The following is a 15,965-nucleotide window of genomic DNA, read 5'->3' as shown; positions in this document are numbered from 1 at the left end:
AGGGATCTGTTTTTTGTTGCCGTATTGATTCCTTGTGTAAAAGCTCGGCTGCTTGTTTGGGGCCGGATCATTATTCTGCTGTCGCTGCGGGATGGTTTGGGTTGAAGCTCAGAAGCAAAAGTTATTTATCTTCATCAACAATGATAATGAATCTCCTGTCATCCTCTGCGGCGGTTGTTCAACTCCAGTCGAGCTCGTGTGAGACGATGCGTTGAGTTCAGGGACACTGGTGTGTTTGTTGCGGTCTGGACGGATTGTAACTATGTGTTGTTTTTTTTCTCACTGTGTGACTAGCTGCTACTATTAAAACACAATATATTTGTAATGATCCGTGATAGAAAATAAACAGATGAATTTACTTCCATTATCTTCATGTCACAAATGTCTGCTCGAGCTCGACTGATTAAGATACGATTTACCTTTGCTGATAAGGATCCCTCAATGTGGTTATTAACACTTATGACAAAGACATGTAACAGAGACAATATATTTTACAGTTTGAAAACAGATTTTATAGTTTAAACTGACATCAGTGCTGGAAACAGAGCACTTCACTTAGAATGTAATAGTTATAAGTAACCCAAAGAATCTTTTCAACATATGTGCAGATACTGTGTCGGGCCAGTATTGGCCAGCTGATCGAGCAGGCTGTGATGTTTACGTCCTTAACTTGTCACCATCCAAACGGTTCTGCCGTGAGGAATGTAGAGCCCGGTCTTACAAAATCGCTACGGGTGATTGTATTGTAGAGAATCTGGGGTTATTTTAATTCAAATTTTCGACTTTTCTCTACAAGACAAAATCTTTCAGGAGAGAATTACGATACATTTAATAATTGTTTCTGTTGTTTTTACGATCCTTTGCTTTTTCCACATATTCATTGTTGTTCTTTCTTTCTGTCTCACTTTCTTAACTTCTCCTCCTTTCTCGATTCATACTTATGCATTCAGCCTTTCTGTAATTTTGTGCCTTTGTTTCCTTCATTTCTTCCTTTAATTTGATAGAAGTTCACAATGAAACCCCAATACAGGTGCAAATGTTTTATGACACATAACTCTGAGTCAAAGTGTTCATTATTTGACCTTTGGAACAGTAATCTGACTAAATAATCTTTATTCAACGTCCACTAAATTGTTCTTCTTCAAGTTTTTCAACCACATCTCACATCCGTCCTGAGAGCTGTTGCTCTCTCACTGGTGAAGGCCAAGCGATGTGCTTGAATTAAAAGCTCATAAGAGGCCTTGAGTTACGATTATTTTTGTTAAATGATTTATTGTACCTTAGCTTCTCTGATCAAAGATTAAAAAGGATTGCGTTCCACATGTTTTCTTATTGATTAATGGTCAAGTTCTCTGCGGGGAGGATCGTTTTTGATGTTGACCATTGGATTGCAGCTTAATGTTTGTGTTAAGAGGAGGATTTTGTTTAGTTCCGACGTCAGGAGGACCCGCGCGTAACGCGAGGCAAGCATGACCGTCTCTGTCCTGTGTGTGCGATTTTGTGTGTGTGTGTCTGTGAGACGGAGCAACTTGTGTAAAATGTCAAACGCTTGATGAGGAGGAAATACCAGCGAGGTTCTTTCTGCTGGGAGACACCTGCCAGCGTCTTTCCTGCTCCTCCCTCAGAGTTTCCCCCAGAGACCGAAAACGCCAAGAAAACCAGCTCGGCTTCTCGTAGCCAATCAGGAAAAGCAGCACAACATTTATAAAATGGCTGCTGTGTCCATTGATCTAAACACATAATATTATGATCCCTTTCTTTTCTGTGTTCACTGTCTATATAATTATGGCTATTATAAATTAACAACAATATGCGGAATTGTAACATAGAAAAGTGGTACAAATTAAAGTTGAAACTGCTTTAATGCCAATTCTTTTTTGACTACTAAACACTCAGAGGGGTCTGAAGCACAGAACTAGCGCTCGACGGCAGCTGGACCATAATGATAAAGACAAACAATGTGATCATGAATCTATGGATTATAGATGCGCAAACACGCGATGCAGGCAGCAGTCTGAATGTGAGCTTTAATAACTATCATCAATACTGATATTCAGCACTCATTATCCCAGACCACACCATCATTACACCCACGCAGGTTTAACTCTCGACGCTGATGGGTAAACATTAGGCCGATGTTGCTGTGAAAGTGCCGCATAAATATCACATGTTTCCCTTTTTAGTTATGTGCTGGAGAGAGTCACGTCCTCTGCAGGCCTCAAAGCTGTGTCATTAGCGCTTTCTGAGAGACACGCTCGCGTTTGAAATGGAAATCGCACGGTGGTAATCAAGTGCAGGGGAAGAGAAAGGAAAGGAGTGTGTTGTTTACTGTATGTAGCTGTGTGTGTGTGTGTGTGTGTCTTGAGTGTTTTGAGTGAGTCTCAGTATGTGGGCTGAAAATCCTTGTTCCTCTCTCTGTCTGTTGTTGAATAAAAATGAGAGATTTCAGCCAACAATGATGCTGAAAGATATCTCCGAACATCTTCAAGCTGAATAAACTAACAGCGGATGTTTTGTGCAGAACCTTGTAATCTTATAATGGTTCCATTCAATGCCAGAGCATGCCGAGTAGCTCGGTCCCTCCTCCAGCGTCTGAGGCGCCTAATGTTATTATCCTTTATTTACTAACCCTATGCTCAAATATGTATCATCCATTCAAATGTCTGGACCTCGGAAATATATTTTATTGTTTGTCATAAAAGAAAAAAAAATCATTATTATTCAGTATTGTAAAAATTAAATACATTTTCTACTGATAGAGCCCCCTTAATTCTACGCACTGGACCTTTAAGATGGACAAAAATAAAGTTTAGTACGAGGTGAGATTCACAGATAAGCAAGAAAGGCAGCGCGTGGTTGGAAAATGATTGCGAGAGGGAATTAAAAGAGAGGATTGAACACATTGAGTCTTTCACACCTTCTCATGGTGGCTGGGCAGAACCACAGGAGGTCTGGCAGGGGAATACTGAAAGTGTGACCGTCCACAAAAAAAACAAATGCTGAGCTCTGGTAATGTGCAGTTTATTATAGAAGCAATTTTATCACAACAGCAGAGACACGGCCGGTGGACGAAGGAGTGATTTTCTGTGCTTGCAAGCGTGCACTCCTGTGTTCAGGACATCGTACCTCGATCTGTTTATCCGTCTTGCCATGAAATACAAAAAAAACAATGTGAAAAAACACACAAATAACAACATGTTTTGAAGTGAATGTACAGTCAACAGATTCACAGATAGTTGTCGGCTGTGTTGCGCACCAAGTCCAGTCATCCAGCTCAGTCAAAGCTCGTTATCATTCATGGCGTGTGTGCCGCTGCCCATCCTCCATCTTTGTCTCATCCTCATCATCACGTATCCCGATGCTCACAAACTCCTGCACGCTTTCCTCACACAAGCACACACACACGCACCCTCAAACAGTGCCAGCTGGTTTGCCCTCCCCTTCCTCCCCTTCCTTCCCCCGTTTACTGAGCGGTCTATGGATGGATGGACGGGAGTGTGCACACATCTCCCCTGCTACAGACTCATCCATGCTGTTACATAAGAGCCATGCAAAGGCTTACAAATCAGATTATAATAGCCACAGGCCACAGGCTCGGAGAGGCTAGAGGTCAGTGAAGCAACATGGCCAAACGGTGGACTGATGCTGGAAAAGGAACAATAGCACCCCCGTCCTGTCTGGGTACTCATCCAGTCAGTCTGCGCTCGAATTCTCTGAACTGAGCCGCCAGCTTATGGCTCGTCCATTGCTGGTTTGTGGGTTTTTTTTAATGTCACAACCAGTGTTATACCTTGTTATTGTTGTCCCTGCTAATGCCGCCTCAGGCCTTGATGTTCTGCAGGATGACGGTCATCCTAAAACAGCTGTAGTTGAAGCAGGAACCAGCCACCCACACGTTGGCTTTGAACGCCAGGATTTTCCTTGATTCCACAAGAGCCCAGGTCTAACCTCAGGACTGCCCGTACAATTATAGCTCTGCTTCTAAATAAAGCGTCAATGTCCGTTCATGGTTTGGTCCCTCTCGCGTTGAGAGATGAGGCTTGGGGTCAAGATTTAACAGCGCCGGTGTAGATTGAAGTTATGGCGAACACAGTCGGACATTTTGTTGAGTCACAGTTTAGCAGTGAATATCCTCGGCGCAGTGTTTTGGCCTCGTGGGTATTTGGAAGTGAGAAAGGAGAAAGGAACGTGGTGAAAGACAAAAGATGAGGAAGAAAACTGTAGAGGCAGTCTGGAAAACAGAGGGAGAAAAAAAGAAGGCGAGACAAAGATCTTCTGGGCATTGTTATGCAATTGTTTTTGACTTTTTCGAGAATTTGGCAGTTCACTGTCGTATTCCCAGCTGACCCGTGCCTCCAATGTTTCTCCTCCTCTGTCCTCGTTCATTGTTCGTTTTTCTTCTCGCAAAACACTCAATGTGAAAATTGAGAGGAGAAGGTGAAAGGTGTACGAGGTATGCAGACTAAACGAGAGGGAGAAATGTTGGGAGACGCTTCCCACACAAAGGGGTGAAGAGGGCAGGTAGGAAGCAGGTACGGCCGAGACGGAGGTGAAGGGATGTTTTAATTCTGCGAGGAAGAATCAGATCCTCCTGTTATTGTCCAGCAGCAGGGGCTGTCCTCCTAATAGCCTCACTAATCACTCCTGTCATTTTTAATCTCCCTCTTCCACCCTGGGCGTATTTAAAGCAGGGGCCTCTGTGTGCCCAGCTGGGATTAGACTAGTGAGGAGGGAGGGAGGGAGGGAGGGGAGGCAGGGGGGGAGGAGAGCAGCAGCAGGCGCCACGCTCACATTGGGCGCCATGTGACGGATGCTAATGCTAACGGTACAGTTGCTAAAAATAAAGGCTAACACAAATGTGCTCTGGATGATGATGTGATTTGTGCACAGCAGTGAGGAGATGGTTGAAAATACACACTTGAGTTCCATTATTATAGTATTGTTACAGTACTGCTGCGTTCATGATCAAACAAAACCAAAGCAAGATTGCAAATTAAGACAATCATGTTTTATATTTGGTTTTGATGGTCGGTACATGTGTCTACTATTGGATGCATTGTCTTGACATTTAGTACAAACTTTAATATCTCCTGCAGGATGACTTCTATCAGTGATCATTTAACATTTCCTCTAAAGCCACCATCAGGTCTTGGGTTTGGGGGCCGATTCCAATACCGATACCCAACGGTACCTGTTCGTCGGTGCTTAACTCTCTCTGTAAAAGCAAAAGTCATTTCAGTTGTAAAACATAAGACACCAAATTTGACCAGCATTACTTCACAGGTCGTTACCCTGGTGGAGTAAAGTGGAGGGAGCAACTAAAGTTTTTCTACAGCTGTTTCCAGGTCTATGAACAGACCTGGAAGCAGCTGAAACTTTTGTTACGCTCTCCACTTTAGTTAACCTGGATAACTGACTTAAATGTAGAAACTGATTAAATATAAGCACAGTGAAAGGAGCATTAATATCTAACAGTAGAGGGCAGCAATACGTCACTTCATCGTCTAGTCCTCCGGATCCAAAGAAGAAAAATGTGCGCATTTCTTTTTATGTTGTTGTCACTACAGCAGTGCTGCATCTGTGATATTTCCCAGTAAATGGTATCCACTTCACATTCAAGTTGTTTTATATTGATTTCTTAAAGGTATACTATGCAGTCTGCAAACGCACAATTACAAAAGTGCAGTAAGAGATTCTGGAGAAAGATAGTTGAATCTCATTTCCAGGTCATGAAATACCTCTCTCTTTGGGCTTGCAAGCCACCAGCCCAACGTGTTGTTGAGCCATGAATGAGAGTCAACAATCAACTATCAACTAAAATACAGGCAGAGGGCAAAAAAAACCAACACATCTCTTGTGTGTCAAAAGTGATGATTGAGAGGGATTTTAAATCTCTTGTATCCGGGGAACCACTATTCTTCTGTGTGGACACCAGATCAATTTCTTGTGTTACTTTTCCCATCAACATGAAGCTCGGGTGTCCTTTTATTATCCACTGTGACAGAGAAATACAAGATGGTTTTACACATAAATTGTATATTTGGTGTGAAAATAAGAAAAATGTACTGTATTTGCTATCAGCTCTGAGTAAAAATGCTGTAGAATATAACAAGTAAAGCAAAATAATTCATCATAATGTTCCGGCTGGCTTAAACACTGAATCTAATAATGGGTAAAACAGCCCGGTAGATATTTACTCCAAACAGTTTATTGAATTCTTAGATTTAAGAAGTAATGGATTAAATAAGTGCAAGCTTTCTTCCTTGGAGTTATTTTAATATAAGGGTGGATCTGCTAATCCACACATATTTGTCAAATTGAATTTAAGTAACAAAAACAGATGCAGAAATATGCAAACAAATAAGCCGACATCACGATGTGTGCGCCTGCGTAGATATGATGCTGTCGCATTGATCGCAGTGTTCTGCAGTGAACAGCCTAATCCAATCCTGGACTTCCGTTTAAAGTAACTACAGACGCTTTATGTGTCTCAGGTCGGTTTCCTCCTCAGCCCTTTAATAGTATTAGCTCAGGGTGTCTTACACAGGTGTCAAGCTCTGCTGTTGAACTCTCTCGCTGGGTTTTCCAGGAGTCTCTTTTCATTAATCTGTGTGGGCAGTTCTCTTTATAGAAAAGAAAATACTGTTATTGTCTCCGCTGATTAAAATTAGCAGAGTGGCTGCCAATACCTTGAAACGCCAATGAATAGGAACAAGTAAAAAAAGAAAACAGAAGACAGCTGGTCCTGTTGATTAGTGTGAGTTTTGGGCATTTTTAAAATACTGTTCATTAGAGTAAAATCAGTGACTTGAGAGGTTTATAAATGCAGAATCCCATCTCAGCTGTGAACACACTTGACCTGTTACATAATGCTGGCTCTGCTACACCTTGTTTGTGTCACCTGAGGCCCTCCCAGCACTGACCAACGCTTTAACACCCACTGTTGGGAGCATGTCAGGACGTACACCGCCGTCTGACCCCTGTGATGATGCAAGAGATTTTTGTGTGAGGAGGGAGGAGGCCCTGCAGCTTTTGGCGACATCTCTCTGCCCTCCACACTTAGCATGTTTTTTAATCTGGTCTGATTTGGTTTTACACGGTCTGCCAGCTGGAGAGAAAAATGAGAGGAAAGAGATCTGAAGCCTTATGTGAACTTTACCTGAAGCTTTTCTGTGTAGTTTTGTGTTGTGGTTGTACCTTAATCTGACGGTGCTATTCTCGTCTGCTCGGTCCACCATTTTGGTCCAGACTCAAATATCTCTGTTTCACTGGATGCATTATGATGAAATGTTCCACAGACGTTATTCGTTCATTCTTTAACATTTCATTGAGGTTAAAATCTGACATGTCCAATACTTTGGTTTATGACCAAATACTTAATAACTTACTAACTAATCACATTGTCATCAGCCATAGCTGTGCTTCATGTACTCTTGAGTATGGTGTCAATTAGCAAATGTTAACATGCTAATTGCGAACATGGTAAACATTACAGCCTCTAAACTTCCTCACATTAACATTGCCACTCTGAGCATGTTAGCATCCTGATGTTAGCATTTAGCTTATTCTTATGCCTGAGTACAGCAGAAGCGTAAGCCTGCTAGAAGTACCCGTTTTGAAACCTCAATTTTGACATTATGGCCATCTTGTTTTTTTCTTTTGTGGAGCCAGAATTGACCGTATTTGAATGAGAGGATAGAGCTGGCAAAGATGTCCTGATTGGATCTGGATAGACACGCTGTGGCCGTGACCTGAAGCTTAATCTGCTTTATTGTCTATTTTCACTATAAATGGGATCAAAGTTTATAAAATGAAAATCATGCTGGATGGAAGAAGACTTGAATTAGTGATTGAGACAATAAACTCATCAGGAAACTGTTTGCTCAGGTAATACAGTAAGTGAGAAGCAGGATAATTTTCTCATAAGCTTACATACAATCGGACTTATTTATGAAACCAGTTGAATTTCCCCCCCTGCTGGCCAGTACAAAGAAGGCAGGTTTAAGGTACTAGCCTCACTCTTCAGACCCAGAGGCTCAGTCCAGTAACCATCCTGTCCGTAGTTCAGCTTCTAGCACGGCAGAAGATTCTTATTTTCATTACTTTTAACTGTTGTCATGTTTCCTGTTTCATCTTTTCCTCCAGAAGATTGTGATTACACTTAATTAAATATGAGACATGTTTTGCACCCATTGGCTTCATTCCTCCCCGCACATATCCATTTAGTGTTACAGTCCCCCTCGAGGGACAAATGTGTTCGGCTTATTGTTACGTCACTCTGATGTTTAACCTTCACTGTGCAGAATCATGTGTGTGGGGAGTTTAATACCAAAGGGCTGTCACATTAATCTGCTCAATTTACATCCGAGTTTAGGACGTGGACATCACAACTTGTTTTGAAGCCGATTGTAGAGTAATTTGCAACGCACACAAAAGAGATGTGAATACTACAAAACAGCTCCTTCAGTGAAGTCTAGAGGTCTTTGTCTAGTAGTTTGAAATTAAATACACATGCACGCAGATCTTTATTTCAGAATCACAAGATGTTCCATAGTGATAGAAAGAAAGAAAAACAAAACACGCAAGATGAAACCACAACAAGTTATCATTCAATAAAAAAAAAAACTGTTCATGTGTCTTGCCAGTGTTCTCTAAGCCCGGATGAGTACCGAGAGCAGCTTTTCCTCGGTTAGTGAAAGCCTCTGTGATGCTGTTCTTAAGCTCATCCATAATAGAAGATGCAATGTTCAGATTTTGAGCCAAATCATAGCATATTTTGTACGCCTATAATAAAAAAAAAAAAAAAAAAACATGTCTGGAGGGGATCTTTAAAATGAATTATATTAGAGTACCCCAGAATACAAAAGCTGCAACACAATGGGAATAGCCCAGCCCGAGCTCTGCAGTGGAAACCTTATCCCCGCGTCGCCTCTTTGTCTGGAATCATCACGAATCAGCTGCATGTGCATTTTGCTCCTCACGACTACGAGAGCAAGGGCTCGTATGTGACGTCGCAGCCCGTGACATCACGGGTTACATATCATCTACACAGTCGCACCCTGCTGTTCTTCCCCGAGCAGCCCGACTGCGCATTTTACTTATCCCTGTAAGGTTCACTTCCCACTGCTGCTCGGTTCACCTTGTGGTGTCCTTCCCCCTGCAGGCGGGATGGAGGAAGAGGAGCGGGGGTGCAAAGGAAGAGTGATGGGTGGAGAAGGAAAAAGGATGGTGGTTGAATGAGGGGACAGATTACGGGCACGCAGTGAGCTCAGTTATGTGGGAATTCACCGGGACATTGCTGGTTATTCATTTCTTGGTGAGAATGGTTTCCTGGGTCACATCGGTCACCGCGAGTAGAGGATCAATCATCCATCCTCTGCTTATTGGCTGCGACATGCTATACAGCGCTATAGTGTCTCTAAAGTGTGTGTATGTACACGTGTCTCCCCTCCATCACCGCATTCAGCTGCTGTCTTCTTCAGCTCGCAGCCATCAACGCTCGATACCGGCTTCGTCTCTGCTCTGCACTTCCCGAGCGTCTGGGGGTTGAACATGCGTTGACAGCAGCCATAGGCAGCAGCGTGCACAGCAGCACTGTTCCACTTACTCAAAAGGGCCACCAACAGCTCATTTTTATTCATTCAGTTGCTCTTTCGCTGCCAAGCCATACGCGTATCCCCAGAGGCGCAGCTTGACGGAGTTGTTTTTCATCCATTTAGCTTAAAAAATAACTGACTTCCACCGACTGCAGAGCCCCTCTCCGTCTACAAGCCAAATAAATAATAGATGTGGGGCACACACAGACTCGTACACACAGATAAGATGAGGTTAAATTTAGAGCTCTGCTTATCACACCTATACCGAGCACCTACACATGAAATTTCTTTTCCTCCTTCATTACTTACCACCTCCTCGTGTTACTCACCTGCTATTAGTGCGACTTTCTAATGAAAGTAAGTGCTTGCTGCTCAAACAAGTCGTGAGAAGAGGCTGAAATGTCAACTAGCTCAGATGGAAAATGTGGTTGCTGAGAGTTTAATTTGTGCTCATGGCTCCAAATTCCTTCAATAATTGGAAATAAATTGCTTACTCATTTTTAAATGAGTTCAAACATGTATGGGATGAGTTATTTTGATATTGGATGAATCATTTTTAGGCTTTTTTCAGACAAGGATGTAAAACATTTTACCACGTCCAAGATCTCAGACTGATGATAATTTGTCCTTTTTTATTATTATTTGATCATAAACTGAACATCTGTGGGTTTTAATGTATTTTTACATAAAAAGGTGTATCTATTAATTGAGAACATTTTCAGATTAAAGGATAACAAAAATAACTGTTACACATGAAAAAGGGGCAGCGGTGTTCTCGAGGACTTATCTTCATGCTCTCAAACTCAAGAAGAACACAGGTGCCTTGAAGAAAAAGGTCCGACCTTGAATGTCTTCGATAAAACCTGTTGGTCCCACTCATTTAAATAACAGTAAACTACCAGGATATGGGGCGGATCATTACTGTGTGTTTTAAACTGGGGCACAACACCAAATTGAGTGATCCAAATGAAACACAGCGCTCCAACTTCTCCAGAAGTTGACTCTTTTTCATCACAGCCGCTTTTTTGTTTGTGTTTTTTCTTTTTGTCCAGGAAAACTAGGTGGCCAGCACCACCACAGCCAAAACGTACTACCTTCATTCAAATGAATGGGAAGACCTGCATTTTCACTGGAACGTTCAATGCGGTGTGAATCAAGCCTTAGAGCACTTGCATCAGTTCAAACACTCATGCAAACCTTTCAGTCAGTTCACGGCCAAGTGTAAGATTATGGACACAAAACTAAACAAACCCGCACTGTCCTCTTCAAAATGATAGAACCCTACATAAAAAGTAATCATTGGGTTATTTAGGTCTTCGTCATCTTGAAGATGTTCAACTCAGTATGGAACATTAATCATCATCTTGGGTCAAAATAGAGAAATATCCTGAAACAGCACAAAAATAGTGACTGTGTCATTATGTGCCGCCGGTTCGCACTGCTGTATATTATTAGAAATAGATTAGAGCTCCCTCTGATGTTATCCCTCTCTCTGTCGAACAGGAACACATGTATATCTCAGCTCGGATGACTCATTAAAGCCTGCGTGTGTCAGCGTATGTGCCTCAGGTTTTTTTTCTATATAAATGCCAGTTTCTCTCTAAACGGCTGTTTGTGTACCGAGGTGTACAACAGCGCAGTTAGTGATGAAACGGCCTGGATGAACACCAGAAGTGACGCCGTGTACGTGGCTTGTGTCGACACAGCTGTGGCTCACACAGAACCATGAACCATGTCAAATACACGACACTTTACCTTTTTTATTTTACAGCCATGTATGTGCACAAGTTCATCTCAACAGCTCTGCTCATCATTGTCTCAAATATCCGAGCGTTAAAGTGAGGTTTGCTGTCTTTGATGTCGGGGAGAAAAAGTAAGTGAGATAAATCGCAGGGAGTTAAAGACTCTGAGACACTTCACCTGATAAGCCAGGCGCAGGGAAGGCACCTGTCTCCATGGCAACCGGCTCAGAAAAAGGATTTGAGGACATTGTAATGATGTGCAGGTGAAGCTAATGACAGGAAATGTGACTCCTTACTATGTGTGTGTTTTGCGTCGCTGTCAGATAGTTGAGCTGTTTCACAAGAGGGATCAGAGGAGACTCTGCTAAGATGACTCACAGAGCACCGATCCTCAGAAAGTCTTACACTGCATAAACTACTGTCAGAGGCTCAGCCTTATAAAGCCCCCCCGCGCTGTCACAGATCACCCCTCTATGTTTCACCTCTGGAAATATATCTCACTTTCACTCGCTTAATTGCATCTAAATCCCCGTTTCAGGAAGATAATGCGGTCCGACTCTCTCTACGGTTACGGAGCAAAGAAATGTTTAAAACTAAAACTGTAAAATCAACCCGTTCTGTCCAAGAAGTGCGTGCACAGTGTGATTTTTTTACTGGAGGAAAGACATCCACTGACCTTAGCTTTCACGGTTTCTTTAGTCACGCAGTGTGACATTCCCTGGAAGCCTTTTTTCCTCCCTCGGCCCATCCTCCGAGGGCTGTGTCTGGCCTGGTTGTGTCAGATTGCTGCCCCCTCGAGCCATCTGGTTACATCACAGACTGGAGCAGGATGGTGGCAGAGCTGGAAATATAATCAGCAGACAGAGGGACTGAGAGAGAGTGATAGAGGGGACGGACGGCTGCCCAGAGGAGTTTTTTTTTTTTCCTCTTTCCATGTTTATGTCTGTGTGCACGTGGAGCTGTGCCATGTCTGAAGCTATGAGGGCTTTTAGCTCGTTACTGCCCACACTTTATCTGCTCCTCTCTTTCTCTTATCTCCCTCTCTGCTGCTGCAACTGTCACCAGCACTGATGGAGAATGTCTGCTGCGCTGAACAGTGAGCCGGGCAAATTGATTGCTTTTTGTGTAGAGAGTTAGAGGAGTGTATGTGCGTAATAATGCCGTATGTACGTACAAATATGTAAACCATCAGTACGACAGTGTGTGTCTTTGTTTGTGCATATATTCTCAAATAAAGACTCAAAGTCAAAGCTGAGGGGCCGTGAGATGATCAACAGGATGACTGAGTAAGATGTGGCGCGGGTTATTTTCAGTAACACTTCATTTGAGGGGATGTGTGTAAAGACTGACATGACACTTCTGACACTGGCATGTCACGGCAACCGTACATAAACCAAGACAATATAACCTGTAGTAACGTGTCATCGCAGGTCTGTGTATCACACTTTATGTTTTAATGTCACATTGAACCGTCATGTGTGGTTGATTTTGACATTGGCCGTAATGGGAACATTATAATTGTGTCATGAATACTTTTCAAGTTGTACAGTTTTGGGCATTACGATGTCATTAAAGGGTGACTCCACCAATTGAACACATTCAAGTATGTTTACAGGTCTTAGGGAAAAAGAGAAAACGTAATTTAAAAAAAAAGCCTACATTACCCACAATGCAACTTAGCCACTAGAGGAAATTATCAGATTACCTGCATCTTCCTCTTGACTCACGCTTTATAAGACTTTTTATACACTTTTGATGTTAGTCCTCCCCAAGACCTGTAAAAACACAGTAATGTGTGAAGTTGATGAGGGGGACCTTTTTCTTTCAGGGAAGTATGAAGGTGATTTAGGGAGCAAACTGACCACTAAACACAATAACCGAGTGTTGTACTGTTATTTTCTGTCATCAAACAAGTTTTAATTGTTAATCTTTGCAGTCCACTAAAAATACTCTGAGAATTACTTTGAGAAGAAAATAACTTGCATATTGCTGCAACCTGCAAAAAGCCATCAAACATCATATAGTGTTTACCAGTTCTTGAGACGAAGAACAGCTGATAATAACACATTAATGAGTGTTTTATTTCTCTAAAGCGTGTTAACACCGACGCAAAGATCACTAACACACTCCTGACGTTGTGATCTGAGGGCCCTGGTGTTGTTCTGCGAGGTTTATGTGTTATGATTAGTGCACCGGGTTTCTGTGATGTGAAGCACCCAAGGTCTTGCTGATGTTTGTTTATTTGATGTCTGACATTATCTTAATGTGAGTAGAGAGGCTGCAGACAAGAGCTGGTTCACACTGTGCACGCCGAGAGAGCAAAACGCTCGCACATTTATCGCCTGCCGTGTAATTTACTATCAAACAACATCTGACTAGTTTGTTTTTTTTTTAATCTCATGCACAAGACAGGCTACAGTTTTAAATGCATACATGATGTGATTATATAAACATTGTTCGAGAGATCTTTATTCATGATCAGTTCGTCAAGCTGGTCAGAGCTTCAACCCTTCATAGAAATGCAAGTCTATGTACCGTTCAACCCTAACATGTGTCTTTTCCGTTGTGTTTGTTTTGCAGAAAGTGAGCGAGAAAGTCGGAGGTGCAGAAGGAACGAAGTACGATGTGGACTTCACTGAAATGGAAAAGGCAAGACTGAACTCCTTCTATTACCCTCATTGTGACCTTGGGGATAATTAACCTCTTGTTATTACTTTACCAGAAGAGGAAATGTTACCAAATGACAAAGTTCCACCAGTGTTGTCCTGCGTTATTGAACCCAGTCTCTCGATGGTTTCAGTGCCTCTAAAAGGGGACAAACACTTAACAGTCAACTCTTTGTGACCCTGGTTATAATTGGGAGTCACTGACAGGTTACTCTGTGGTTAACACGAGCAAGTCATGGCGCCTAAAGAACAAATGTGTCATGTAACTCACAAATATTGAATAGTAAGATATTCTACCGGCGTTTACACTTAAATTAAGTGGAAACTGGACGGCTACAGAAGCTCAGAGAAGCAGGCTTGTTATCGAAAGGTCAGACTGTGGATGTGCTGGGCTGCTTTTAGGTATGAATGTGTGTCACAGTCACTGAATGAATAAATAAAGGTTTTCTTTTTTGAATAAAGAAGTTAGTTAAAAATAAAACTAGCTTTGAACCTTCTGCTGGTTTGTCAAAAACAAAAGCTTCACAGCAGTCTTACACAGAGAGCTTCCCCAGCTAGAAACTAAGACTTCCACCATGTTAGACTTAGTAGCTGTATTTATTTTTATGGTTTTGACTTGATTAAAAACCACAAAAGAAAAAGGATTTAGATATTATTACAGATATTCCTCCTGCAAAGTGAATCTTTGCAGCATCTTTTTGTTTTTAGACTCACAGCATGATTTGTTTCGGACATTGTTTCCCACAATTAGACTATTTTTCACACTTTTTATAAACATCATTGAATTCTGAATTTAAATGTATCTTTGCAGTTTTTATGTGTGTATGTGTGTGTTGTATATGTCACTGTTTTTCCCTTCCGGAAATAAATTGTTTAAAAAAAGCATATACAAGTATACATATATAAGTATAATAGGTATAAAAAGTTGAAGAGAAGCGTCAGTGTAGGTTTGACATCTGATGGTTTCTCTCATAGATTTTCAGATTGTGCAGGTCTGAGGAGAATATGAAGATTTCTACTGTTGGCATCATATTAAATGTTGAAAACAACCCGATATTTGAATAAGTATTCAGGGCAGAACAAGCAGAGACGTTCAGAAAGTGCTGAACATTTTACATTTTGAGTGATTTCCTGAGATAACAGTATGCAGAAGCAGTAGAACTTCAAAGTGAAGTCGATTGAAGGGGATTTAAAAAAAGGAGGCGAGGAGAAAAGGTGTGTGTGTGTGTGTGTGTGTGTGTGTGTGTGTGTGTGTGTGTGTTGCACATGTTCACATGTGCCTGCCTGAAAACATCAATGCCCTGAATAACGTACGAACATGTGAGTGCTGATGTATTTTAAGCATCATTGCATGTTGTGTGTGTGTGTGTGTGTGTGTGTGTGTGTGTGTACTTGCATGCAGAGCTGATCACACTGAACAGAAAAAGCTCTCATCTCTGCCCGTCTCTCTCTCTCTCTCTCTCTCTCTCTCTCTCTCTCTCTCTCTCTCACACACACACACACACAACTGAGATACGTTTTTCTTTTTTTTATACCACAATCGTACAACGGATTCATAGACCCATAAATTGTTTGATTGCCGTCATATTTCTCTCATCCTCCCCCACACTCCCACCTATTTTTGTCACAACCTGTCCATTTTCTTAACTGTTGTTGCTGCTCCTTCTGTTTCTGTCTCCTTCCATGTGTCGTTTGCAGAAAATGGACACCACCGCTCGGGCTGTGCTGGACATCATGACCAAGACGACTGAGTATCTGCAGCCGAACCCAGGTGACATATTAAATGTGGAAAATCTACTTTATTGCATTTACGCACCCAGACATATGATCGTACAGTTTACCTACACACGCTCATATAGTCACATATAATTACATCTATTCATACGCATACCTATATTATCAGCAGTGCAGTGATATATGTTTACAGCTACTTTCAACCAGTACAACCACAGCACTAGTAA

At 41.9% G+C, this 15,965-nt stretch overlaps 1 protein-coding gene across 6 annotated transcripts in view; it reads left to right on the top strand.

The window, feature by feature from the left end:
* The window catches only part of sh3gl2a (SH3 domain containing GRB2 like 2a, endophilin A1), a 42,183-nt gene that overhangs the window by 16,538 nt on the left and 9,680 nt on the right, over positions 1-15,965 (top strand). For all 6 annotated transcript variants that reach the window (XM_030415413.1, XM_030415403.1, XM_030415390.1 and 3 more), the window contains exons 2-3: positions 13,919-13,987; positions 15,703-15,775. In XM_030415413.1, the coding sequence (XP_030271273.1) occupies positions 13,919-13,987; positions 15,703-15,775 (142 nt within the window). The remainder of the gene's footprint in view (positions 1-13,918; positions 13,988-15,702; positions 15,776-15,965) is intronic.

This window comes from Sparus aurata, chromosome 1 (genome assembly GCF_900880675.1).
Source record: "Sparus aurata chromosome 1, fSpaAur1.1, whole genome shotgun sequence".
In the NCBI taxonomy this organism is placed as follows: domain Eukaryota; kingdom Metazoa; phylum Chordata; class Actinopteri; order Spariformes; family Sparidae; genus Sparus; species Sparus aurata.
The sequence above is the reverse complement of the archived record's forward strand: the minus strand, read 5'-3'. Positions and strand labels throughout refer to the sequence as shown.